We start from the raw sequence: 26,765 nt of genomic DNA, 5'->3' as shown, positions 1-26,765 counted from the left end.
CATTGCTTTCAGGATAAAGCCTAAACTCTTTAGCATTCAGTGGAAAGAAAACCTCCCCTTTTTCATTTCTTACCACTCACTCCTTGTTTCCCTACCCTATCCCCAAGAAAGCCACCTTCCTAGGTCTACTTCCAAGCCACCAGCTGCCCTGCAGGGAAGGTACCTGGTCACCTCAGACTGAGGCAGATGTCTTTCCACTGGTCTCATAAAATATCCTTTGTACCTTTCCCAGGGTGTATCACACATTGGAGAGACAGATGGAAAAGTTGACAATCTCTCCCTTTATCTCTACTCCCTCCACTACTCCCAGGAAAAACACTGTGTGGGAGGTGGGATTGGGAATGTTCAGTCCAGTATTACAAAGGCAAAGTGCCATAGAGGAAGAAGCTCTGGAGTCAAATCCTAGGGTTGCTGCTTGTTTTGTGGCATTGTTGCTCAATCGCTCAGTCTTGTCTGACTCTTTGAAACCCCATGAACTGCACCACCCCAAGCTTCCCTGTCCTTCACTCTCTCCCTGAGTTTGCTCAAACTCATGTCCATTGAGTCAGTGACACCATCCAACCGTCTCATCCTCTGTCGCTCCCTCCTCCTCCTGCCTTCAATCTCCCAGCATCAGGGTCTTTTCCCATGAGTCGATTCTTCGCATCAGGTGGCCAGAGAATTGGAGCTTCAGCTTTAGCACCAGTCCTTCCAATGAATATTCAGGTTTGATTTCCTTTCGTATTGACTGGTTTGATCTCCTTGCTGTCCAGCACCACAGTTCGAAAGCATCAGGTGATTTACGTGCCCTGGGTCTACTCCCTCCTCTGTGAAGTGGGCGTAATACCTACCTTGTAAGGTTGTGTGAATTAAGGAAGTTGAATTTGAAGTTCCTTGTATAATGTTTATCCCATTTATCATTGGTAAATAGCAACATAATGATAATGTGTATGTGTGTGCACCTGAAATCAAGGGAAATGAATCCGTGATACCCAGGTTTTAAAGCCCTTGGAGCTGGGTTCTCGCCTCCTGCTCAGTCACTAACTAAGGGAATCCATTGCTCTGGAAATGAAGCACTTTGAAAAGGTTTTTTGAATTACAGTATCATCAGATGGCATGTGTGCAATTGGGTTGGAGATGCTTACTGTCTGTGATATTCTCTGTCCAGTTAGAATAGACAGATCACATCTTTTGATGGCAGAAGGAAATAGCAAATTAAAAAAAAAAATCATTCCTCTTTGAAGCACGTTATGGCCTCCATCTGACATTGCTAATTGCTTTATCTGTTGTAATCATGGCAACAGTGGTTCCCATTTGTACCAGGAAACATACTGGTCACTCAGTGTATGTTTTCTCATTCTGATAGCAAGCTGGCAGTTAGATTCCAAAATGCCATTTTAAAGGTAAGGCAACTGAGGCTATGCAATCACGTGCCTGCTATTTAGGGACTAACGCCAAGGTCAGCACTCTTCCCGCCACTCATACTGCTTCCAAGGCTGCCTGCCTTCTGAAATCCTTCCTAAGTTTCTAGGCTTGGGAACAAAATGACATATTAGGATTTTTGTTGTGAAAGGAAATGTAACTGTGCATATGTTTATTAAAACAGTTTTTCTCCAAATAGTGAACCATCTGTAATTTTTTGTCAGAAGCAACAGACATTAAAGCAGCTGTGTGTCTCTGTTTCTCTTCACAGTGCTCCTATGCCCTACCTCATAGGAATCCATTTAAGTTTAATGGAGGTAAGTTGACTTCTCTCCTCCCCGGATTGCTCTGCTTGCGGTTTTGTTTGCTTCACGGCAGTGGGAAAGATGCAGTCTCTGGATTCACGCGCTACACATGGGAGTATGTCAGAGCAACACCTCCTGCACAGAGCTGGGCGTTCAGCTTAGACCCTTTCCACTGGGCTCTTGTTTCCAGTGTTTTTCCGCTTTGTTTGGAGATTGTCAGTTTTCATGGGTGAGGGAGTGAAGTTCAATGAGGCAGGAGGAAAGGGTTCTTCAAGGGTTTGAATGAGGGAAGGAAAATGATTCACTTTTCAAAATGATGTTTATTATAAATCACTGCAACTATATTACATTTTTCTCTGTAGAAAATGTGGTATAGAAAACATATAGAAGTATAAAGAGGAAAATTAAAATTATCCACAGTATCATTATTCCAGATTCATCTGTTAGCATTTTATTATTCTTCGTCCTTGTCTTTATTCTGTGAATATATATTTTGTATAAATGTACTTAGCTGATATGGTATAGAATTTTATGTCTTTATTTTATTTAATATTATGGCATGGGGATTTCTGCGTTTTTGTCTACTGTCAGTAATAATTTTTAATTTGCTACCTGTCCTTCCAACTGTTTGAATATGCCACAGCATAACCATTTTCCCGTTACTGTTGGACACTTATGCTGTTTATAATTTTTCACTATTATAAATAGCATTTCAGTGAACATCTTTATGCATAAGGCTTAATCTGCATCTTGACTTACTTCCTTAGCATAGAACCCCTAAAGTAGAAATGCTTGGTCAAAGCTATGAATCTAAGGACAGATTGCTTTCTGCATGGCTGTACTGAGTAGATAGCAATTCTTTTAAAGGACTTTTCTGTGCTTTTGTCAGTGTTGCTGGTTTGTCGACATGAACCCTAAGCTTTTCCCTCCTCGGGAGAGAGCTGAATTTGCACTGGAGCAAAATAGGACAGGAGGCAGGGGACTTGGCTGTTTTGCACAGGAGACAAGCTCTCAGAGGGAAAAGCTGAAGCCATGTCCGTCTGCAATGATGCTTTGCATGGCTTAAAGGAAGTGCCGCTTCTCTTCTTCTGTTCCCTTCATTTCACGTCGACGAGGACCACCTGCTTCTTCACTGTTGCACACTGTGCTATTGTGCTTACGAAAATGAAACAAGTTGGTTATCGAAAAACCTGTTTGTTTGACATTGAGAATCTTGATCAAAATAGACCACAGAAATCTGCTCAAATTTCTAATTTGACAGGACGGCCATGTGGCTCCTACATTCTGTTAACAGTTCCTCCTTGTCATCACCCAGCCCTGAACACATACAGTACACAGTTTATGGACTATCTTGGATGGTGTATTTAGATCAGATTGAAGAGATTTCTTCTGTGTTTTACCTTTGTTTGTCAAGTTTGGGGGTGTATTCAAAGCTCCTGTGTGAAAAATTGAAAGTGAATACTTGCTAATAGACCTTTCGTGCCAATTGTTGTACAGTTGGAAACACTAATCTAAAGACCATTTGGTCTATCAGCATCCACAGCTCTTTCCTGCCTCTTCTGCCTTCCGGACTGTTCCAGCACGGATTTTTTCTGACTGCTTTTCATGGTCCTTTACCTTAAGCATTATCCAGGTTTCCAGTCTTGGCTTGCTTTTCTTCTCTATATACCCTCTGGCCATCTTTTTAAAGACTTTTTGCTTTTGCTACTAAGGTGATGTCCATGACTCCCAGCTGTGATTCTAACACTGACATGCCTCTCTCTGAACTTACAGCCCAGAGTTGCAAGTCCCAGTTGAAGGTCACCGAGATGTACTATCGATGTCTCAAATTCAGTCTTCCCCAAACCCCTTATTATCTGTACATACATACCCATCGAGTTCCTTCACTCCCCTCCCGCTGTCCCTGGTCCCCGTGAGTGGCACCATCGGCTGAAAAGCCACAAGGGGACACTGAGCGTGGCTGAGCGTCTGCTTCCTTATTCTTTCTACTCAGTCACAAAGTCTCTGACATGTCTCTCCCTCGGTTCCTTTCTCACAGCCTTTATAGATGTTTTACTTTGCTTTTTTAGATTTTTGCAAAGCCTTGTTTTTCATTCAAAAATCTAAATCAAGGCCTCTGTGTTCCACACATTTTGCTAGGTCATAGAGGTATGCAGATGAGTATTAAATTCAACCCCTGTCAAACATGTAGGGGCTGCTCTCTACCTGGTCGCTCTGAGCTCAGTAGCCCGCCTTCCAGCCGCCTCTGCCACACCCCTGGGTCTGCTCATCTCCCTGCTGCTGTCAAGCCTTCTGTCTGCTCACTGTCTCCTGATAGCCAGGGCTCTGGCTGGTCCCTAACACCCCCACATCCCTGTGCCCCCTGCACGCTAAGCTTCCTCTTCCCCAGCTGTTTGAGAGGCCTCCCATTTGACTTTTGCCTTTGCTTACTCTACCTCTTGCTCAGGATGACAGCTATTGGCTTCCCTGTCCTCTCCATCAGCCCTAGGAGCAGGGGCTCTTTGGGAACAGGGACAATGCTTTGTTCACTGTGGTGTCCTCAGTACCCAGCAGGATGCCCAACAGGGGCTTTCTGAAAAGAAGGATGGAAGAAGTGCATGGAAACCTGGAATTCAGAACACACTTAGAGCCCTCCAAAAGGTGTTGCTGTTTTCAGGGAACTGCTGCTAAGTCGCTTCAGTCGTGTCCGACTCAGTGCGACCCCACAGACGGCAGCCCACCAGGCTCCCCCATCCCTGGGATTCTCCAGGCAAGAACACTGGAGTGGGCTGCCATTTCCTTCTCCAATGCATGAAAGTGCAAAGGGAAAGTGAAGTCGTTCAGTCGTGTCCAACTCTTCACGACCCCATGGACTGCAGCCTACTGGACTCCTCCATCCATGGGATTTTCCAGGCAAGAGTATGGGAGTGGGGTGCCATTGCCTTCTCCTTTCAGGGAACCCAGCACCGTAATTTTACTTAAAGATGGAAGGAGTCAATTTTTTTTTTTTTTTTTTTTTACTTTTTATATGATTGTAGTAATTGAAAACAAGGGGGGTTTTTTGGTAATAAAACATGCAGTGCACAACATGCATTATTTTGGAGCTAAAACTTGAGACAGAGTTTTGCACTTAGGTGAATGGTTCCAAGTTCACTCTCCTCAGCTTTTTAAGGGTTTTAAATGAGAAGGTTTGGGAAGCACTGGCCAAGATAAATCTTAGCCCTGCTGATTTAAATTAGGGAGGAGTTTGCCATGCTGTACTGATACGTGGTCAGAACTGAAAGAAAAACCAAAATAATAGTTGCCCCACTCTTGAAGCCAGCTGAGACACTCTCAAACAAAACAGCGTTGCCCACATGTGTGAGGCAGCTGTGAACTCCCAAGTCAAGAGATGTAGTCTCCTGATCTCCCCTGGATTTCAGTTCAGACTCGGAGTGCTCTAGTCGTGCTTTTTGATTGCACTGATCTGGTTCTATTATACCTTCAAATGAGAGAGATGCTTCCCTGAGACTTCTTCCAAGAACTGTGGGCTATAATGCTTGGGGTGGAGCATGTACCTGGGCCCAAAGGTAAGCTCTTTCAGGAAGGAGCTAGGCAGGGCCCATCTCCTCTTGCACACTAGTTTTCTTACTGGCAATTCAGCAAAAGGCTTATTTTTTACTGTCTTGTTATTTTTTCTTGAAAGCTATAGGCACCTTATTATGCCTTTGCATATGTGCCAGAATTTTTTAAACTTCAAATGAATGTGGCAGATGTTCATAAAAGTTTAGAAAAAGCTACCATAGGAAGACTTTTTAACCATTTTTATGACACTCAAATTTGTTGCACAAAAAGAAATATAAATTATAACCTAGTGTTCTCATTTGAAAAAAGGTTATTTGGGGAGAAGATATAATTCCAGCCTTCATGCTCTTACAGGGTAAGAGCTGGTAACATAGTCACCTAGAAGAGTCTGCCTTCCTTCTAAAGTGACAAGTTTCTAGCTGATTCTCATTCTTATCCCTCCACTGCCTTTTTATATCCTTTCTCTCGTTTAAGCAAACACTAATTTGAGGCTGGTGGTAAGTTAGCGGGATAGCCAAGGGTATTGGCATAGACCTAGTTTCTTCTTGGAGAGAATGATCCTGTTAGCTGGCTAGGAAATACCAAAACGCGGCCAGATTACACAGTAACTATTTCCCTTCATTCCCTCGACCTCAGTTGAGTGCAGGAGATGCTCTTCGGCTCCTGCTCTGTGCCAGGTCTGGTAGTGGGGTGCCATATCAGGTCTGGTAGGTGTGTTCCTTCTCCTTTTGTGATAAGTGAAGATCTTCCTTTCCAAGCCTCACCAACAGTGCTCTGTATGCAGGCCTCAGAGCCTGAGGAACGCATACAGAAGGTGGTTTGTTTTATTTTTGTGTTTTTAATTCCTAGTGGTGGAATGGTCAAGAAGCAGGAAAGAAAGGTGATAGCAGTGATGCAGTGCAGACAGAGGCTCAGGTTAGCCTGAAGGTGAAGCTCCCCTTTCCACAGAGGCAGAAAAATGTGTCAGTGCGAATGGGCCGTGGGTTCTGGCTTTCCTGCTCCCTCCTTGTTTGATCTTGGGCAAGGCGATGGACCTCTGCGCCTGTTTTCTCGCCTGTGAAATAGGGGCAGTGGCATGAGTTCAATGAAGGTCAGCAGCCACTGCTGTTTTTATTTCCTTAGTGGCCTTAAAGCCATTTATGTTGAGTTGATGGCTTTGAAATTGTGTTTTAGGGACTCATGGGTTCCAGGGATTATCATCTTCATTCCCTAGGGAAAGAATTTCAGTAGAATTGGCTTGTACCCGCCCTATTTTCTCCTGGTCAACAGTGCTGGAGACACTGCTGGGGGTGGGAGTGGTACTTCATAAGAACTTGATAAATGGACTTCCAATTCCCTGCTTGACCATTCCCCTCAGTAGTAATGTCAGTGTTATTTTGCGTCTGTGTTTACTTTCTTCATCTATAGGGGTGGTTCAGTTCAGTTCAGTCACTCAGTCGTGTCCGACTCTTTGCAACCCCATGAATTGCAGCACACCAGGCCTCCCTGTCCATCACCAACTCCCAGAGTTTACCCAAACTCATGTCCATTGAGTCGGTGATGCCATCCAGCCATCTCATCCTCTGTCGTCCCCTTCTCCTCCTGCCCTCAATCCCTTCCAGCATCAGAGTGTTTTCCAATGAGTCAACTCTTCGCCTGAGGGAGCCAAAGTATTGGAGTTTCAGCTTTAGCATCAGTCCTTCCAAAGAACACCCAGGACTGGTCTCCTTTAGAATGGACAGGTTGGATCTCCTTGCAGTCCAAGGGACTCTCAAGAGTCTTCTCCAACACCGCAGTTCAAAAGCATCAATTCTTCGGCGCTCAGCTTTCTTCACGGTCCCAACTCTCACATCCATATATGACCACTGGAAAAACCATAGCCTTGACTAGACGGACCTTTGTTGGCAAAGTAATGTCTCTGCTTTTTAATATGCTTTCTAGGTTGGTCATAACTTTCCTTCCAAGGAGTCAGCATCTTTTAATTTCATGGCTGCAGTCACCATCTGCAGTGATTGTGGAGCCCAGAAAAATAAAGTCTGACACTGTTTCCACTGTGTCAGACTATTTCCCATGAAGTGATGGGACCAGATGCCATGATCTTAGTTTTCTGAACGTTGAGCTTTAAGCCAATTTTTCCACTCTCCTCTTTCACTTTCATCAAGAGGCTCTTTAGTTCCTCTTCACTTTCTGCCATAAGGGTGGTGTCATCTGCATATCTGAGGTGATTGATATTTCTCCTGGCAATCTTGATTCCAGCTTGTGCTTCTTCCAGCCCAGCATTTCTCATGATGTACTCTGCATATAAGTTAAATAAGCAGGGTGACAATATACAGCCTTGACATACTCCTTTTCCTATTTGGAACCAGTCTGTTGTTCCATATCCAGTTTTAACTGTTGCTTCCTGACCTTAGGACCCATCTTTTAAGAGTGTGGTAAAGATTAAAGAAATGAGTTCCATGTATGTCCAGCGTATCCCAGTGTATGGCCTGTGGTCGGTACATGGTACGCACCCCCTTCTATAGAAATGTTTGGAGAGCCTGATGTGTACTAGGCGTTGTATTGCACTAGGGGTTCTATATAAAATGGTGAGTGTGACACACTCTGTGCCTGCAGAGTTTTGTCTGGAACAGATGCAGACAAGGAGAAAGTAAATGGAGGGAGTTTGAGAAGCTGTAGGCTCTGCTAAAGACAGCAAACTGAGCCTTGAGGGCTCTGCTTCTCAGAGGAAAGGAATGCCTGAATGGAAACTGAGCAGATAAATTTGTCTTCCACCAAGGGGACAGGGAGCATCATCTACAAAGATTTACAGTGTAGACCATGGCATTTCCCAGGAGGTCTGAACAGTTCATTGTCTGGCAGGAGCATGGAGCTGAAGTAGGGAGAGGATTACTGAGGGAGGCAGGCCAGGGCCAGGCCATCCAGGGCCTTGTAAGCCGTGTTAAAGAGTCTCAACTTTATAGGGCAATGGGGAGCCATTGAAGGGTGTAAATAGGGGAGGGACATGGTCAGGCTGCCTCCTCCTGGGCTCTTTGAACCACGGTCCTTCCATATAAAATGTTTGGAAATGGCTTAACCAAGTTAATAAAGTAGAGTGATATTTGTAAAGATCAAGGTAATTCTTAAGTAACCATATATATAAAATTCAGATGTTATTGTCCCAAACCCAGGCTTCTGAACCATGATAGAGATGTTCGTAGTGAAGACTTTCTTTGCAGTTTTAAGCACATTTTTTACTAGATTTTTGTTTCCTCTGTGTTTCCAACTACTTTCTATGAATTAGATAATTTTTCTACAGCTCAAATTTGAGAGGATAAATTTAGGATGTATACTAAGTACTAGTTCCAGGTGGTAGGAACAGGGAGAGTGACACCCAGGTACCAAGTTCATAAGGCCTCTTCCTACCTCTCCCACTAATGCAATTTCAAGACACATGTGATGTGGGCACAAGGAGACAGGCCCAGCCCACAGCTTACCTCTCTTCCTCACCATCTTTTATGTGGGAAGGTTTAGCTGGAGCACATGGAAGCCTGGTTTTGCAAATGCACTGAGTGCTTGGGACAGCACTGAGCCACCACTCCATGGACAGCATCCCAGTCCACATCTGAAATGCCTCTTCTTGATTGCTAGGACCCAGATCTGGTATTTGTCTGTGTCTGTAGTGGTTTAACTGTGAAGCTTTCACACAAAATAACAGGATTTACTTATTTACAGACAAGGAAAAATAACTTTTATCCCCCTTTACCTCGCAGAGAACTTTATCTGTCAACTGAATTGGCACCATTTTAACTAGTTTTTTCTTTTCATTTTTCTCTGGCATAGGAAGTCTTTAATCCTTTGTTCATTTTTTTAATGTTTATTTTTTAAAAGTTTCATGCTGAGTGTTAGAAGAATATTTCTTGTTTACCATGTACCGTTTTGCTTTATCATAGGACTCCACAGGTAGACAGTAGTCGGATATAGTTTTCCCTTGTTAATATTGTGATTCATGCAGAAACTCTGGGCCATAACTATATGCAGGTATAGGTGGTGGTTGTGCATCTGTCCTCACAAGAATTGAGAAACTGCATGTGAGATCTGTTTGTTAGTGATGAGTAGTCATAGCCCTGCTTTATAAAAAGGTGATATTTGCCTGAAAAATTCCACCTGGTAATTCCAGTCATAGGCTCATGGAAAGAGCTTTAGCAAGAAAGGGAGAGGCCCTCCCATTGGGAAGGAGCTACCATCTTTTGTGTCTTTCTCGACACCACACACAGTGCTGGGTGCTCCACCTGTTCTCACTTCTGCACATCCTAAGAATCTCTCTGCCAAGGAGGAAATATCCGTATTTGCAAACGGGGAAGCTGAGGCTCAGAGAGAGAAAATAATTTGCATCCAGTTTCTCTGCTCTGATGGACTTGTCAAACCCCAGAGCCCCTGGATGAGGCTGTGTAGATTACCCCAGCCCTGGGCATACAGACTCTCACCTTTGCCTGAGCTTCTCCCTCTCAGGGAGGCCTCCAGGCCGCGTGCTGGAGATTGTGGCGAGGGGAAAGGAGGGGTGACGTTTGCCAGCCTCGTATTTCTCCAGAGGAAAGCTCTGAGTACACTTGTGACTAGAGCTGGTTACTTAGCCTCTCCAATCTCCATTCTCTCATTAGTGAAATTAAGATCATATTATCCATCTCAGAGAGTTGTGAGAACTAATTGATATAATGGATGTGAAGAGCTTTTTCTAAAAAACTCTACCAAACATTATTCCTCATAGTGAGTACTATAAAAATAAGAGGCAAAGTTTAGATCAATGAATCCCTAATGCTTGCTTAATCATATAAAAAGAAAAAGAATTGGCCAGTAGCTTGGTCTTGCTAGAATTTCCTTAGCATGCTGTTATCAAGCAAAATCATCACATGTGAATCTGTCACATCCAGAGCATTCAGAGCAAAATTAGAGCCTGAAGAATGTTCTGGATTTCACCTGATGAATTTCCTCTAGAAGCTCTCTCCTCCTCATGGCATCTGCTTTTAAAATGAGTGTGGTTCTTAAATGTCACTTATCTTAATTTTGGAATTAGTTAATATAAAGCAACTTAAATCTAGTAGTAATTTATGTAATCAAAGGGAACAAGTACTTGTGGCTGATTTAAGTATCTCTTGCAGTCAGTACATTTTCAGTCTAATTTGTTGTGACTGAAATGTTCTCTTGTGAGATGACATAGCCCTCTGTTATAGATCAGAAAAACTGGGTAATTTATTAGGGAGGATCCCAGTAGAAAATGCAAAACCATCATTGATGCTTTTGTTTTCCAACTTTCCTGTCATCCCTTAGCCAGTCGATTTAGCAATGTTGAAACTGACTTCAAAGAAAACCTAAGTTTCTAAATTGTTACTAAAAGAACTTAACCAAATTTCTATCAGATTAAGATAAAGAGCAGCATGCAGGAAGCTATGGAACAGAGTAGAAAGAATTCTTGGCCTCTAGAGTTATGGAGACCTGGATTCAAATTCTAGCTCCATTGCTACTAGGCGACTTTAAACATGCTCCTTTGTTTAAAGGAGAAATCAGGTTAGCAGAAGGAAACACAGTTTGAGTTTGACCACTTTGTACAAAACTACTATTATGTTATCCTCTGAAGAGATGCCTATTGAAAATATTTAATAATAATAATATCACCCATTGAATGATGTTCTACTAATATGCATGGCACTTGAGCCATGTAATTTTTAATTGTCACACCTTTGAGAGGGGTGCTCCTATTTTGCAGATGGGGATGTAAAGGTGCCTTTTTGAGCTTCAGACTCCTTGCTTGTAAAATGGGTAGATTCTCCACTTCATAGGAACTTTTTAATGAGGAGTAAATTAGAAAATTGGTACCTGACACGTTGTAGGCGCCAAATAAATGGAAGTGATTATCAGTATATGTCTGTGTAGAACTGGTAAATTTTCTTTAAAATAAGCTGAGACATCTACCTAAGGTTGGCTCTGCCCTCTTTTTCAGCCTCATTTTGTACTTTTTACTGAGTGACTTTTTCTAAATTTCGTTAGCTTAAAGGCACTCTCAACCGAACACAGCCACGTGGGACTGGTGACTTCTTTTCATAAACTCCTTGCAAGTGATTAGGGGCAGGGCCATCATGGGTGCTTAGAGACCAGCATATGATGATTGAAGAGCAGTACCCTTGGTCGGCCTAGTCAAATCCCACTTGGAATCAGAGCACATGTGGTTTTGTTTAACACCATGCTCAGCAGACTCACGGTACAGGTTTGTGACCATCAGACATTTGTTGCTGATATGTGAGGTCACCACAGTAGGGGTGTTTGTCAACCAAATTAAACTTCCCCTTAATGACCTAAAATAATTGATTCAGAAGGCCTTTAAATGGACCATGGAAATGTGTAAGCAAGCTGAAATCTGGCATTTTATGCAAGAATTATTGCATATTGTTTTGTTTGTCCTTGTTTTGCTTTTGTTGGGAAAAATGTGGGTGGACCAAGGGTTTTAGGAGACAGGCAGTGACCAGTGACAGGAGTTTGAATCCCAGCTCCACTATTTGTCCTGCTTGGGCAACTCACTGAGCATCTGTGCATGTATGCCATAACATCTTCATCTGCAAAACGGGGTCACCTGCCTTAAAATGATGACAGTTAGAAATAATACGGCTGAAGTTCCATGCACATTAGTAGACCCTCACTCAAAGGTAGCTGCTATTATTAATAAGGCATTTCCAGTGGGCATCTCTGAAGAAGAGGGCTTAATAATAATTTTGTACAGAGTGGTCACACTGTAATATAATAACTCTACCTTCTTTTCCCCCTACTAAACCAATTTCTCCATTAAACTGCTCTCTCTACTAAACTTAAACTTATCTATAGAAGAAAGTATGACTAAAATTGAAGCCTGTAAACCTCTGTCTACATATAGTCTGATTCTTAGCTGATTTCAAAATGAATTTAAAGTTGAGCATTTAAAATATATGCCTGTTAGACTACAAAAGAAGTGGGGCTTTTTTTTTTTTTTTTTTTTTGCTTATTGGGTTCAGACATTCAGGACCTAAGCTCATGCCTTTGCAGGTAACGAATGAGGCCACTGTATTATGTCTGTTTAGAAACAGAGGCATGGGCTCAGAGCTTTTCCTAAATATAATCAACAGTGGCTCTTAAGTTGGACATTATCAACATCCCACAGCATGTTTTTTCTGTCCTGCCTAAAACCCTTTCTTCGATAAACCCAAATATCTGACAAAAACGAAAACCTGCAGACTGGGCCTGCCTAGACTCCTAGACACGTTCTTAACCAAACAGAATATCTGTTAAATCCTGGTGCCTAGGAGTCAATTGTTTTAAAGGATGCAGTCGTAATAAATTTATATCCTGCCTCTTCAGCATTTCATTGAAAGTATTTTGTACTGACCGAATGGGTTAAATTATGAAGCTTGATAAGTACATATGCACATTACCCATCCTTAGCTTTAGAAGGAAAAAAAAAGGAAGAAAAAGATAGCTATGATTTTGGAAGTCATCCCAATTTTTAAAAATAAGAGAATTTGGACATTTTGGCATATGGGGTTTTTTAAATGAAATTTCATGGAACTGAAAACAGTCAATTTTAGGTTTCCAAAAATTGTTTTGATTTTCATTGGTATAAATTTGCTGCACATGGTTTTAGGGAAGTTCTGAGAGATGCATTTGGGACTTCGGGGTTGATTTTTTTTTTTTTTTTTTTTGAGATTTGTGATTTATTTTTAAAAGGTGATTTTTTTTTTAAACTCAAAGTATGGATTGAAGGAGATCAGAGTTTCATTTCTAGGACAGTTTTTGGTAATGACATCGTTAAGCATTTCCGAGCAACTGGACTTGGGGCTGAACTATCGGGCATCATTTCAGCACCATTTGGACGCAGCACAGCAGATCCCTCTCCCAGCATCTTGAAGTTAGAGTCTCGAGGCCAAGTGGTTCGGGTTGTTCCATTAGCAGCAGCTGCTGGTGATAAGCACTGTGAGAGTCACCTGTGTAGGGTCAGACTTATTGCACATCAAGGTTCAGCAGTGTCGGAAGAGCGGGAAGATGCCCAGGAGGGGGCTCCAGGCCACCTGCTGTGTGAGGATCAAAGGGTTGAAAGGTCAGAGGGCACAGCTCCCTTAACCATATCTGTCTGTGCAATAGCTATTTCAGATTGTAAATCTTGGCGATTTCATTAAGTCCTCCTGGCTGCTACTGGGGCATTGAAATAATAAAATTTTATATCTGTTGCCTTTCCTGCCTCTGGCAGCCAGGCTGATACATTCTGTGCAAAATGGGGCATCTTTATGAAAACCTTTTCCGGAATGATCAGAGCAGTCTTAAGCCTCAAATGAGGAAGCTGGGGTTCACAGGACCTCATCCTCTGAAAATGTTTTTTAAAAAGAAAAAAATCACACAAACCGTTTAGCAGCCTTTGGGATTTATGTAGCACCTCTCTTGTGATAAGCTGGTCCCAAAATATTGCCTATTGCTAAATGGTTAATCTTACACACAGGAGGAAAGGTGAGCTTTCTCAGTGCTTCTGTTTATTAAATAGCCCCTGTTCTAATGACGACAGGGTCCTTTCTTTTGGCAACCCCAAGCAACTCTACTGATATTACTTCCCACTCGGCAGACCTTTCGGGTGTTTTTAGAGACATGTCTCCTGAATATGATTTTCCAAATATTTTTCCTAGATCTTAAAGTTGTTATGGACCTTTAGGGCTCCTTGGCTCTTGGGCAAGACAAATCACAGTAATGGCTGCCCCTTTACTGCCCATATGTTTAAGACCCCCTGTCGTTTGTTTGAAAAGTTAAGAGATTTTCACAGTGAAGGTGCCATTTCTGAAATTTAAAGTGTTCCTTTTCACCGGGAGATAAGTTCACTCTGATTAAGTCCGTAATTCTCACTAAGCCATGTTTATGGGGGCAATAAACAATGTTTCAGCATGCTTGTTAAATTGGGTTTCCAACCTCTCCACTCTTTAAAAATTGACATTTCAAATAAAAGGCAGGTGGAGATGGGAGTCCAGGTTTGCTGTGGTTAGTGATGAATGAATGATGGCAAGTGGCAGTTGTGTGGGAGGAAAGAGGGCCCTCTTCTCTGAAACAGTGACCCCAAACCATTTTGGGGCTAGGGAATCATCATCCCCTTAAACCCCAAGTGAAACTCTTAAATTTAAGTTTCATCATTTCAAATTGGATGGATACTAGTTTTGAAATACTGCTGGATGCATTACGCTCATTATTTAATTTTCACACATCTGTGCTTTAGAGGTAATGGCTTTGCTTTACAGATGATGAAATTTGGGCACAGAAAGGTTAAGTAACTCATCCAGAGTCATACAGCTAATGATTAGTAGGACAAGAATTCAAACCAAATTATTTTGTTGTGTGAAGTGTTTTAGTGTGTACAAAGAAAAATGATACTGGCCCTGCTTTTTGGTTCTGTTTTTTATTATATATCTAGCCTCTGATAAATATATCCATGGAGGTTACAAAAGAAATATGTGACCTATGTGAATGTCCTCAGTATTTGGTAAACTAGAGAAGGAGAGGAGGCCCCACAGAGAGGACAAGAGGACCAGGCTTTGGGGACTGGCAGTCCAGAGCTCAAATCCTGGCTCTGCTATTTCTCAGGACCTGGGACAAGAGCTTCATTTTTCTCTTCTGTGAGATGGGAATAATAATACCTATTCCATGAGGTTGCTTTGAGGATCAAATGAAATCATGTATTTTTTTTAAATGTAGTGTTTTCGAACTCTACAATATTTTATAGATGACAGTGGTGGTATTGCATTGTATGTAAATATAGTATAGTTAAACGAGTTACTTTAAGGGAAAAGTGACAGGTACACATGAATTAATTAGAAACATCACTAATCAAATTTTAATTGGGGAGCCAAATATGTGTTGCCCACTATACTTGCTTAGGACCAGAGAAGGCCACTTGCTGTGGGAGCAGAAATAGGAAGATTTTGTAGAAGAGCAGAGTGTTGCAGGATGAAGATAATCCATGGTGATCCATGTCTTGGCCATCTTCATGTCTTTCCAGGCGCTCTTCCACCTCATCTCTTGTTTGCATTTTGCAGTGGAGGTGAACGGTGTTGATACCTTCCTCGTCCTCTTTTTACAAATGAGGAAACTGAGTCTCTAGCAGTAGGAAGGGTGTTTCCGTTTGGGGTAAAACCTCAGCTGTGTCATAGATGTACGTGGACTCACGCCTCCATTCTGGTGGAACAGAGGAAAGGGGGGGTGGTGGTGCTGTGTTGGGTGGACTTCTAAAGTGAGCCACAGAGCTGGCGAAACCAAAGTCTTAGAAGGAGGCGGGTCAGCACTGACTGAGCTTCTGCTATGTGGCTGGCCCTCTATGAAGCTCATGCCCTACCATGACTTCTTTTAACAATCCCGAAGGTGAGCATCAAGTCCCAGTCTCACAGATAAGGAAATTGTTGCTGGAGGAGGAAAAGGGCCTTACCCAAAAACGCTGCCTGGCTGGTGAGTGAGTGAGTGAGGATACCAACCTTGAGAGTCTGCAGCCGTAGCCCATGACCATCCTGAGGAGGCAGCTGGGCAGGCTCTGTGTGAATGGAGATATTTCACCAAAGTGAGGTCTTTTCTACCTCCTATGACTGTGCCTTTTCTTAGGCTTATTGATTATAGTTTACTCCCTCTCCCCCACACCCCAACACAAGTAAGCTGGGAACCTCTTGAGTTTAGAGATCACCTTTTAGTCATGCATTGGGTTGACATGACTAACCAAATGTGTGAATGAATGGGTGAATGAATGAATGTCCAATGGATGGATGGTCAGAAAAGGAGGAAAAGCCCATTGGAGAAATAGCCCCTTTGCTGACTTGGGTTGAAAAATCTCTTGAATTTTTTTAATGAGAATCAGTGCTTATTACCTTGTGAGGAGAGGATTTGGCCTGAGCTGTGAGGTGCTTCCACACTTCCCTCCCCTGCCAAGTTTCTGTTTCTGTTTAAAGCACCCTGGGAAATTCCAGCAGTGTTTTCAGGGGTCCTCTGAACTGCTGGACTCAGATTTTTAATTTTGTGGAGCAGGAAGGAGCAAATCAGTGACTCCTGGCTCCAAAGGAAAAACCACTACGTTTATCAACTGCTTGGCAGCTCAGTGACCTTTGGGGCCAGAGGAAGGGAAGGAAAATGTCGCTCTTCTCTCCACGTGTATCTGAGATTTCAGGAGGGAATAGAGAATTTAGAATACCTGAATATTTGCCTTTCCTCTTCCTGTCCTTTCCACTTTCCCTCTAATTTCTCTTTCCCCTCCTCCTAGGAGGCCAGCAGCTCCCCATGCTGTTCTTTGTTATGTTCTCATATACATGCGCATGTATTTGAGTACATTTGATATGGACTGTATAGTGGAAGGAATACTGGCATGGAGAACCCAAATTCAGATCCTTTCTCTGACAAACGCTATTTGGGAGAACATGAGCAAACTATTAATCTCTTTAGCCTCAGTGTCCTTATCCATCCAAATGGGTACAGTATTCCATAGCAAACCCTTTCCCTTGAAAATTTTAACGGTGTCTGGACCAGCCATCAAGCTGCTTGATTCCTCTTGTGTGTCCCTGACAAACATCTGTTAAATTACAGTTGCCCTCAGAGCAGTTAGCAAGATACACTGGGTAATACAGAGTTTTTGATGTTCATCTGAGTTTGGTGTTATCTCCGCTGCTGCTAAGCCGTGGGCTTTAGACAAATTATTTTGCCTCTCTGACCCTGCATTTCCTTATTTCCGCACAAGCGTGTCATGAGGCAGTGTGCACGCTCAGTCGTTTCTGACTCTTTGTGACCCCTTGGACAGTAGCCCGCCAGTCTCCTCTGCCCATGGAATTTTCCAGCAAGAATACTGGAGTGGGTTGCCATTTTCTACTCCAGAGATCTTCCTGATCCAGGGATTGAACCGCGTCCCATGCGTCTCCTGCACTGGTGGGCAAATTCTTTACCACTGTGCCTTCTCCACAGGGTGTCATGAGGATTGCATTAAATGGTACATGTAAGGGTCGGGCCACAGGAGGAACACATCACCTAGGAGCTCTTTTTGTTGTTCTGGGAGTCAGTCATCTGATGGATGCAGAGTTAACACAGTCCCTGTTTCTGTGCAGGCCCCTGTAAAGTTAGCTCTGCCTCAGCCCCCACGTAACCAGCCTTTAAGAGGTGACGGTGTGAAGTCCAGCAGTAGTTGTTTAGGATAAAGTTTAGATTGGTGAACTATTAAGATGCAGATTTTGGTTTAGTTTTAACCATATTCCGTACCTTTCAGAACTTAAAAAAGGAAAGAAAGCTGCCGAGAAGTTATACCTAAGTGAGACATAAACTGCAATGCCAGGAGCCATATCAGTTGTGCCTTTCTCAAAGAGAAACGAATACTGGATTTTCCACACAGTGCCAAAGCAAAGCACTTTGTGGGCTTGATAATGCTCTGATTTAAGAGGATGGATGCATCCTCTTGAAGCAAAGTGTTTTTGCAGGAAGTCAGTCTAGACCTGTCCCCTTTGCTTGGTGGTCTAGATGCTGGTGTCAGAGGTGCTGTCTCAGTCGCTGGTTCAGCCATCAGAGAGGAGACTGCTTACAAGCCTCAGGGGTCCCTCCAGCAGGGAGAAGGCCTGCCTGTAGCCAAGACCAGCATCCTAGGCAGATGGGAACTTGGTCACATAGGTATAAAATAAATGTTTCTTTTTTTTTTTTTTTTTCCTTTTTACTTAATCCTGTCACAATCCTGTGTAGCACATGGTCAGGGCCCCATTTTATAGAGAAAGAAACTGAGGTTCAACTACATTTAAATAACCTGCTGTAGGTCCTGTAAGTAGGAATTAAAGAAGGTTAAACCCAAAGTCCAATCTGACCCCTACTCAGTCCTGTTACTCTCCCAAAGCAGGCTGACTCAGGACTGCACAGGTCTCTTGGGAGGTACCCAATAATATTGTTGCTTTTCTCCTCACTGGAGAAGGGGACAGGGCTGACTGAAAAAGCCATAGGTGTCTAGGAGGGGTCTACCTTTGCAAACAAATTTTCTGACAGTGACATATAGTCTATATTGCATCCTTTTTATTTGTAGAATTATTACTGTACTGCTTTCATAGTAACAATAGGCAATACCCAGTGCTTATTATATGCCAGACACTATTATAGGTACTATACGTATATTAACGCATTTAACCACCACAACAATCCAGTGAAGTCTATATTATTTGCTTTTTGTAAACATTTTGCTGAAGTATGAGATTTATAGGAGGTGTACACTCATCTGAAGTGTAGAGCAAGGTGAGTTATTTTAAAGTAGCTATTTTAAAGTACCACCAGATCAACTACGAACCCCCGAAGCCCCTCTTGTACCCCCTTGTAGTCATTCTCCCTCTGACCCAAGGGTAATGATTGTCCTGGGTGTCAGGACTATTTTAATCTCATCAGACATATGAGGAAACTGAGGCACAGGGAGGTTAAAGGGTTTGCCCAAGAACTGGTGGAGTTGGGACTTGGACTTGGGCAATTCAGGCTCCAGAGAATATGCTCATGTCCTCAGGGAAAGAAGACATGGCCAGGAAAAGAACAATAGGTTGGAGTGGTTTTTAATGGCTTAAAATCATAGTAGTGGAGTCATTGGCCTTTTCCTTTGGTCTGAAAATCAGTTGTTCACAGTCATACAGTCTTGGAATTCTAGTCTTACTTTCAAATTGCAAGGATAGAAACTTGCTTTTGAGAGCCTTCCATTTATTGCACTTATTGCAACCAGATGCTGTGTTAAATTCTTTACATGTATTATCCCACAAGGGGCTTTCCTGGTGGTTCAGATGGTAAAGAATCCACCTACAATGCAGGAGATCTGGGTTCAGTCCCTGGGTTGGGAAGATGCCCTGGAGGAGGGCCTGGCAACCCACTCCAGTATCCCTGCCTGGAGAATCCCCATGGACAGAGAAGCCTGGCAGACTACAGTCCATGTGGTCGCACAGAGTCAGACACAACTGAGCAACTAAGCACAGCACAGCACAGTATCCCCCTTAAACCACCACACACTGCTGGAGAGTAGGTAGTATTATCCCCATTTTATAGATGAGAAAACTGAGACTCAGTAGAGAACTGAAGGTACGCAGTTGCAGAGGTAAGACTTGAAGCTGGCTGTCTCATTCTAGAACCCACATCTTAGCTACCATGGTAATGCCTATCTTACTTTCTTTGTCAACTGTGAATTAATTCTACATGAATTAGTTGTAATGATTTTACATGTTTATTGTTATTGTCTATTATTGTTTATTATTATTGTTGCTATTCCCATCACACTTCCTGTGCAGACTCATATTGAGCTTACATTGTCCACTGGGGCTCACACTGACATCTGTACCAGGCCTGCCTCCCAGTAGAGTGGGCCCAGCCACAGTATTTCACTCATTCTTCGGTTAATCAGCAATTGCCCTGTGTCAGGCACCATCCTGGGCACTGGAGTTGCAAAGATAAAGAAGACGTAGCTCTGCCCTGATGATGGTCCTGGTGGAAGGACAGCAGAAAAAATTGACCATTCCCTGGCTCATGAATTCCATACATGCCACCTCACCGACCCACCCTCCCCACAGCCTCCATCCAAGTTAAGGACCCCAGTGCTCAGCTGAGGCAGCAGAGATGGACCTGGGCCCCTGCTCATCAAGGTCTAGAACCAGCTTCTTTGCTCCACCTCCAGCCCCCACCTTCATCACCAGGGAAGCAGCACATGCTCTTGACCATTCTTTGGATCCTCTGCATTACCTCACCAGTGCAAATCCTTGCTTTTCATTTTATGACCTGATTCTAAGTCCTGCCTTTTGTCCCTCGCTGCCCAATGCCCTCCCTAGATAAACAGGGTCATCCCTATCTGTGTGGAAGATTTCTGTGGTTTGAACAAGTGCAGCTGATACTTTATATTTTAGCCGGCCTTGGGGAGGACCCATTGTTTTCACACAATCAACTTTAGAAAGTAAGGTTCAGTGAAATCTCGACTAGAGAAGATCCACTGAAGGTAGAGTGGTTCTCAAGTGGACCCCACTTTTGTGTCGGGAAGAATATCAGGGGCATTGGACTCTATATTTATCCTAGGAGGGTATGAGTAGAAAAAAAGTTTTAAAAATCCTAGGCTACACAAAAAAAGGAAGGAGACTGGGAGCCAAACACAGCTGCAAATCAGAATGTACATTGTTGGTAGCTCAGGGCAGAATTACCTTTTCATGTGGCGTTTGGTCACCATCATTCATACGTTGTTATTTTTCATGGTCTATTGTGGTTTTCAGAGAAGGCAATGGCACCCCACTCCAGTACTTTTGCCTGGAAAATCCCATGGATGGAGGAGCCTGGTAGGCTGCAGTCCATGGGGTCTCTGAGAGTCAGACTCGACTGAGCAACTTCACTTTCACTTTTCACTTTCATGCATTGGAGAAGGAAATGGCAACCCATTCCGGTGTTCTTGCCTGGAGAATCCCAGGGACTGGGGTGCCTGGTGGGTTTCCGTCTATGGGGTTGCACAGAGTCGGACATGACTGAAGTGACTTAGCAGCAGCAGCAGTAGCATTGTGGTTTTATTCTATATTCTGGACAAAGCATTAATGTGTTTATCAACTCATTGTGTTATAACTTATGCACAACAAATGACCCATTTAAAGTGTACAATTCAATGAATTCTGAGTTTTATATACTACCAATAAAGATATAGAATATTTTCATCACCCTCAAAAGACCATTTAATTTACATTTCATTTTGTCTTGAGCTTCTCATGTGCCTGTCATTAGTCTAAGTGCTTTAGAAATGTTAGCCCATTTGATCCTCATCACAAGTGTGAGATGTAGGCACTGTTTATAGAGGAGAAAACTGAGGTGCAGAGAGGTGAAGTGAAACGTGCAAGTTTACACAGCTGGCGAGTGGTGGCGCTGAGTGAGAGCTCAGACACACTGGCTTCGGATCCCGTGCTCCTCATGTCTAGGCTCTGCTGCCTCTCCTTCATTCATGTGTTCATTCAGAAACTGCCTGCTGTGGGCCAGATACTGGGGTAGGAGCCGAAAGTTCAGAGATCTGTTTTGGTGGCCCCAAGAAGCCCACACACCAGAGAAGGGATCAAATGCCTGGATTAATACTCTAGATGGATGTATTATTCTGGTTGTGGGAGTAAACCACAGGCTCACATGAGGAAAGGCAAACTGCTGCTCCCTCAAGCCCTCTGGGGTAAGGTTAACCAGGCTTCGCTGAGGCTCCAAGAGGAAGAGGTGACAGGCAGGAGAGCCACTGTTGGCTGAATTCCTCTGTGGACGTCCTAGGAATCTTGCTAACTCTATGTACATTTGCTTATCTAATCCTCACGAGAACTCTGTGAGGTGGGTACTACCATGATCCCCATCTAAAAGCTGGAGAATTTATGAGGCTGAATCTGTGTCTGCTCAGGTTCCCCTGACCACCTCGCATGCTGTGATTTTTTTTTTCCCCTTTCTTGTCCTGAAAAACAGAGGTCAGATTTCTGTGACAAAACATAAAGAGAAAGACATTTTTGATTAACAGTATTTATGGGAAGATGCCATTTTTGTGTGTTTCTCTGTGCAAGAAATGCCATTTGGAAAGCCGGTGTGCATGTCAGTATCTTTTTTTTTTTTTTTCATTCTGAGAAAAAGCCTATAGAGTCTGGTGGGGGGAGGGTTTGCAGCTGGCAGGAGCTTTGGCATATGTTGTAACTAAAAAGAGAGGGAATGTGTTGGTGGGACGAGCTACCGGAGAGCTGTCTCGGTGTGCTGTGGTACTAGTAAGTGTTTTAATTGGGTAGGGTTTTTGGAGGACTATTTTGACATCTGCTCGTGTCTTTGCTGATTTTTCTTCACTTAGAGTAGGAAACACAAGCTGTGGATAAAATGACTTTAAAATAATTGGAAGTAAAGATATCTCTCTCAAAGTTGAATTTGAGAGGGACACTCTTTAAGAAGTGGAAAGGAAATTCCACTTCGAGGAATCCATCCTAAAGCATAGGCTTCATGCCTACAGATTTCTCAACAATATTTATAATATTTTCTTAAAAACTGGAAATAGTCAATAAAAGGGGCTTGATTGGGTTTGTTTCTAGGAAGTGGAACATTTTGTAGCAATTAGCAATGATCTTCACAAAGCTTTTAATGAAGTGAAATATTGCTTATATTGTAATAAATGAGAAAATCAGAAAGAAACATTATGAATTGCTTCAACTGTGGTTTTAAAAGGAGGTATTGGGACAGAGAGTTATGGAAGGAAATACACCAAAATGTTATCTCCAAGGGGAGGATTAGGGTAACCACAGTTTTCTTCTTTGAACTTTTCTTTGTCTTTCCAATTTTTTTTAAACATATGTATTTTGTTCACTTTTTGTTTTGTATTGGGATGTAGGTGCTTAACAGTGCTGTGATAGTTTCAGGTGAATAGCAAAGGGACTCAGCCATATATATACATTTTACATACGTAATTTTTATGATACAAAAGACAAGGGTCCTTTTGCATAAGAGGAAGCAAGCCCTGAGCGTGCTGGTGTAGCTGCATGCCCTATGTAGATACTTGTTCTGAAGTCTGAGCAGCTGATTTGAGGACGTCTTCAGAAAGAGTCATTCTGAGTTTAAAAGTCAGCTCTGTCACTCCTTATCTGTGTGATTTGGACCAGTTTCTTTGACCTCTCTGAGCCTCCTCCTTTGATATCGCCCTCATAGCATAGTCAGGGTTAAAGGCAGGCATACAGTAATGGCCCAGTTTCCTTCTCCATCAGCACTACCCACCCCACCCCCCAGCTTAAGAGGTTTTGTGGGTTTTGTTTTGTTTTTTGCCTTTTTTCCTCTTGTTTCCTTGAGCCTTTCAAGGATAGGGCACCATCCGGCCAAGCTGGCCTCCGATTCTTTCCTTGGGAACATGAGCTTCAGGAAGGCCCTTGAGTCCATGCCAGCCCCTTTGGAAGAGGCCTTGCCACCAGGAGGGCAGCATTGTCCTATGAGAGGAAACTGTGCCGACCCAGCTCCTCCTGGAGCCTGGTGCACAAGCATTTTGGTTACTAAGGGGACCCTGGCCTGCTAAGTCAGAAAAAAGGGCCAGGTTTTTTCCTCTTCTTCAGCCTACTGCCATTGTTCAAAAAGTAAACACTCCACACAGCTTAAGCAGCAAGTCCTCCAGCCAGGAGTGGGAAGAAATCAAAAGCCTTCTCCAGCCCAGCCATGGAGAGCCTACAAGGGCTGGCCTGTGCTGCGGGGCCCCACTGGGAACGCAGAAACAACACCCGATCCTGGTCCAGTATCAACAGCCTTGTTGCTGGGCCTTTCAGCCCAGGCTTCTCTCCAGTGGCCAGGCCTCTTGCCCCCATCTGTTTGGGGCTCTCTGGAGCTCTTTGGAGGTCAGATGAGGCAAAATTAGTGATTGTGGGGTGCAGCAGCCTGGAGTCCCTGGCTAAGTTCTGGAGCCCCCCATGACCCCTTCTCCCTTTCTGTGTCCAGTGCCAGGGTCTCTGCCTTTGAAGTGAGAGCCCAGCAGTTACCAGAAGGGACCAGAGGATTTTTGCCCTTAGGTCATTGCCACTATAGTTTCCAAACTGGGGTCGTGGCTGATGTGTATATTATAATAGCAATAATAAAACCTACTATAAGGCTACTGTGTGCCCAGTGCTGTGCGCACACCACCTCCAGTCCTCACAGTAGTCCACAAGGAAGAGGGCTAAGAGGGATAGTCACAGTTACCTTCTTGATTTTACAGATGAAGGGGCCAATTAGTAACCATATAACCTTGAGCAAGCCCCTTCACCTCTCTAAGGCTCAGTTTCTCATCTATAAAATGGTGACCCCTCATCTCCAGCTACTGCTGAGAATGAAAGAATCTGTGAGCAAGTGCTTTGTGAGCTCTAAAATGTGATGTAAGTGAAAAAGGTTCTGACTGAGGCTGTTTTTGTCACTCCCTGCTTGTGCACTGCTAAGTATTTAACCCGTTAGATTGCAAAGTAAGGCAGCTAAGGAGCTCCGGACAGTTCCTCATGAGTCTTAATGTTCTCAACTGTAAAATGGGATTGTGCTTTGTAAAATACTAGTTATCAACGTTGCTTGCTGCTAGCTTTTTACCCTGTGAATAAAGCAGTCAGTTAATATGAGCTTTGGGGTTTGGAAGAAAAAATAAACCTCTAAGTAGGCAATCTTGTCCCTCCCCTGTGGCTCTCCACCCACAGGAAGCATTTAGTAAATGTATGAAATGATTGATAGGTTTGTGGACTAGCCCCTGAAGAAGTCAACAGCGGACGAAATTTGAGGCTGCTGGTCTTGTTGAGTGGAAGAGTTCCAGGACCCTGCCCTCTGGGAGTATTGTTTCAACTCTAGGAGGCTTCTGACCAGCATGGCTCCATCCTCCTGCTGAGAAAAATCTCAAAATGTTTACTTAGGTACCAAAGTCTGTCTTCGAGGCTGGGATTTGAGGCAACAAACATCAACCAATATTAACGAGTGCTTACCAGGTGCCAATCATTTTGTTGAGTGCTGGTTATTATGCAGTGCTGAACCAAACTGATGAGCCCCTGAGGGAACCCACACCCCAACAGGGGGAGGCAGGCAGGCCAAGGGGTGCTAGGGCTCAGAGCAACAAGCATGGCAGAATTTGGTTTCTCTGGGGGTGTCTGAGAATAAGGAGGCTTAAGTGCCGTGCAAGAGCACAGGCTGTGTAGGTGGCCACTGCTGCATTACCTCTGCCACTCACCTCACCTCTCTGAACCTCATTTTCCTCAAGTTACCTAACATGAAGATAATAGGGTACACTTTGCAGGGATTGATAAATTAGTAAGTAAAGCATAGAACATGTGAGCATCTATTACACTGTAATTGTTGTCCTTTTCCAGGGCATTAGCAAACATAGGCTTTAGCAGCCATTGGGACATCCAGCTCCATCACTAACCCATACAGTGCTCTGGGATGAATTAGGAAAGGGCATCTCCTCTCTCCCTCCACCAGCACCTACCCCCGCCTTCAACTGATGCCTGTCAGCAAGCTTGTGGGTTGGCAGATCTCATCCTCAGCTTGGCTAGCGGGGCGTGCTGGGCAGTGCACACCTGCACAGTCATACCCAGTAGCACAGAGGTCGGCTGATGATGAAACTGACCCCTTCTACATAGGGTGACCACATAGCTCATCTTACGTTGCTGCCCTGATATAATATACTCTTTCATATCCACAAGTGTCCCAATTTGGACCACAAATTACAGGGTCTTTCTACTTAATCAGGACAAAATGAAAGTTACAGACTCTAAAGAAATGAGCTTTGATATATAATGGGGTAAGAAGATTGAAGGAGATTGGCAGTAGGAAGTAGGTGAGGGGAAGTAGAGGTGGATTCTAGCAGTGGGTAAATAATGTGATTGAAAACTAGCTTACTCATAGGCTTACACTTCTACAAACCATGGAGAGTTACTGCCGGCTGGTAGGCTCTTCATTTCTGCAGACAGTCCCTTCATCGTCTCACCAAATATGAACACCTGGTAGGCACAAGCCTCCCTTACCCTTCTTGTTGTTATACCAGTAGAAGAATGGGTTATGGCCAGAACCTGAGATCCATGATTCACTGGATTTTTGTGCAAAATGGAACCAAATTGAAAGTATGACCTTTCTACTTAATGTTTAAGAGAAATGTTAATATGTTAACACTAGGTTGTACAACATATTCCATACCCAAGAATGCCAAGATCTGAGAGAGATGGCCAAGTAATCTTTGGTAAATGAGAAGAGATGGATGGAATGAGACTATAATAAGAGCTAACTGTATATCTGAGTTCCTGGAGCCAGAGCTTTAGACTTCAGCTTCTTCTTTTTTATTTTAACTTGAAAATATAGGGGAAAAAAATAATGTTGGGGTGTAAAGATCTGTCCCCCTAGCTGTGTGACCCAGGGCATCTAGCTTAGTCTCTGAAACCCTTTTCGCTCCTGGGGGTTGGGGATAACCGTAGAAACTCACGGAGTTTTTCTGATAATTAGATGGCCTCACATGTCAACTGCTTGGCATTGCACCTGCCACACAGTACACTTTGTCAGATGTCACTCTTCCTCCTCACTCCCTTTTCCCTGAGGAAGCCAGGGAAATGTCTGTGTCTTCATGGCAGTTCGATGATTTTCTCTTCTGGATTTTTTCTTTTACTTGCAGAAAGTCAGAAGCATGGCCCTGGATGATGTCGTGATCCTGAATGTGGACACCAACACCCTGGAAACCCCCTTTGATGACCTCCAGAGCCTCCCAAATGATGTGGTGGGTAATGAGCTCTTGAGTTCTGACTCCCGGGAGCTCCTGCAGTGGCCATGAACATGCGTTTGGGGAGGAGAAGAGGTAGAGACTGCTGTGGTTTTCCTGTGGCCTAGGAACCACAGTTGCTTTCTGTTATGACCTCTGGAACCTTTGTCTCAGTGAAGGAAGTTGGGAGGTGGTTCACTTTTTCAGTTTTGTATTGCTCTCATAACCCTCACCTGAAGTGACCCTAGGGTCTAGACAGCCTCTCTTCCTGGGGAGTTAGGGGGTCTTGCCATCCCCATTGCCACTGCCGTGTCTAGAGAACAGAACAACCTCCC

The 26,765-nt window shown here is 43.5% G+C and overlaps 1 protein-coding gene across 3 annotated transcripts in view; it reads left to right on the top strand.

Moving 5' to 3' along the window:
- The window catches only part of DENND1A (DENN domain containing 1A), a 520,884-nt gene that overhangs the window by 313,029 nt on the left and 181,090 nt on the right, over positions 1-26,765 (top strand). For all 3 annotated transcript variants that reach the window (XM_055541097.1, XM_055541098.1, XM_055541100.1), the window contains exons 11-12: positions 1,673-1,718; positions 26,347-26,448. In XM_055541097.1, the coding sequence (XP_055397072.1) occupies positions 1,673-1,718; positions 26,347-26,448 (148 nt within the window). The remainder of the gene's footprint in view (positions 1-1,672; positions 1,719-26,346; positions 26,449-26,765) is intronic.

The sequence above is a fragment of the Bubalus kerabau genome, chromosome 11 (genome assembly GCF_029407905.1).
Source record: "Bubalus kerabau isolate K-KA32 ecotype Philippines breed swamp buffalo chromosome 11, PCC_UOA_SB_1v2, whole genome shotgun sequence".
In the NCBI taxonomy this organism is placed as follows: Eukaryota; Metazoa; Chordata; class Mammalia; order Artiodactyla; family Bovidae; genus Bubalus; species Bubalus kerabau.
Note: the sequence above shows the minus strand (reverse complement) of the source record. Positions and strands in the feature narration are given on the sequence as shown.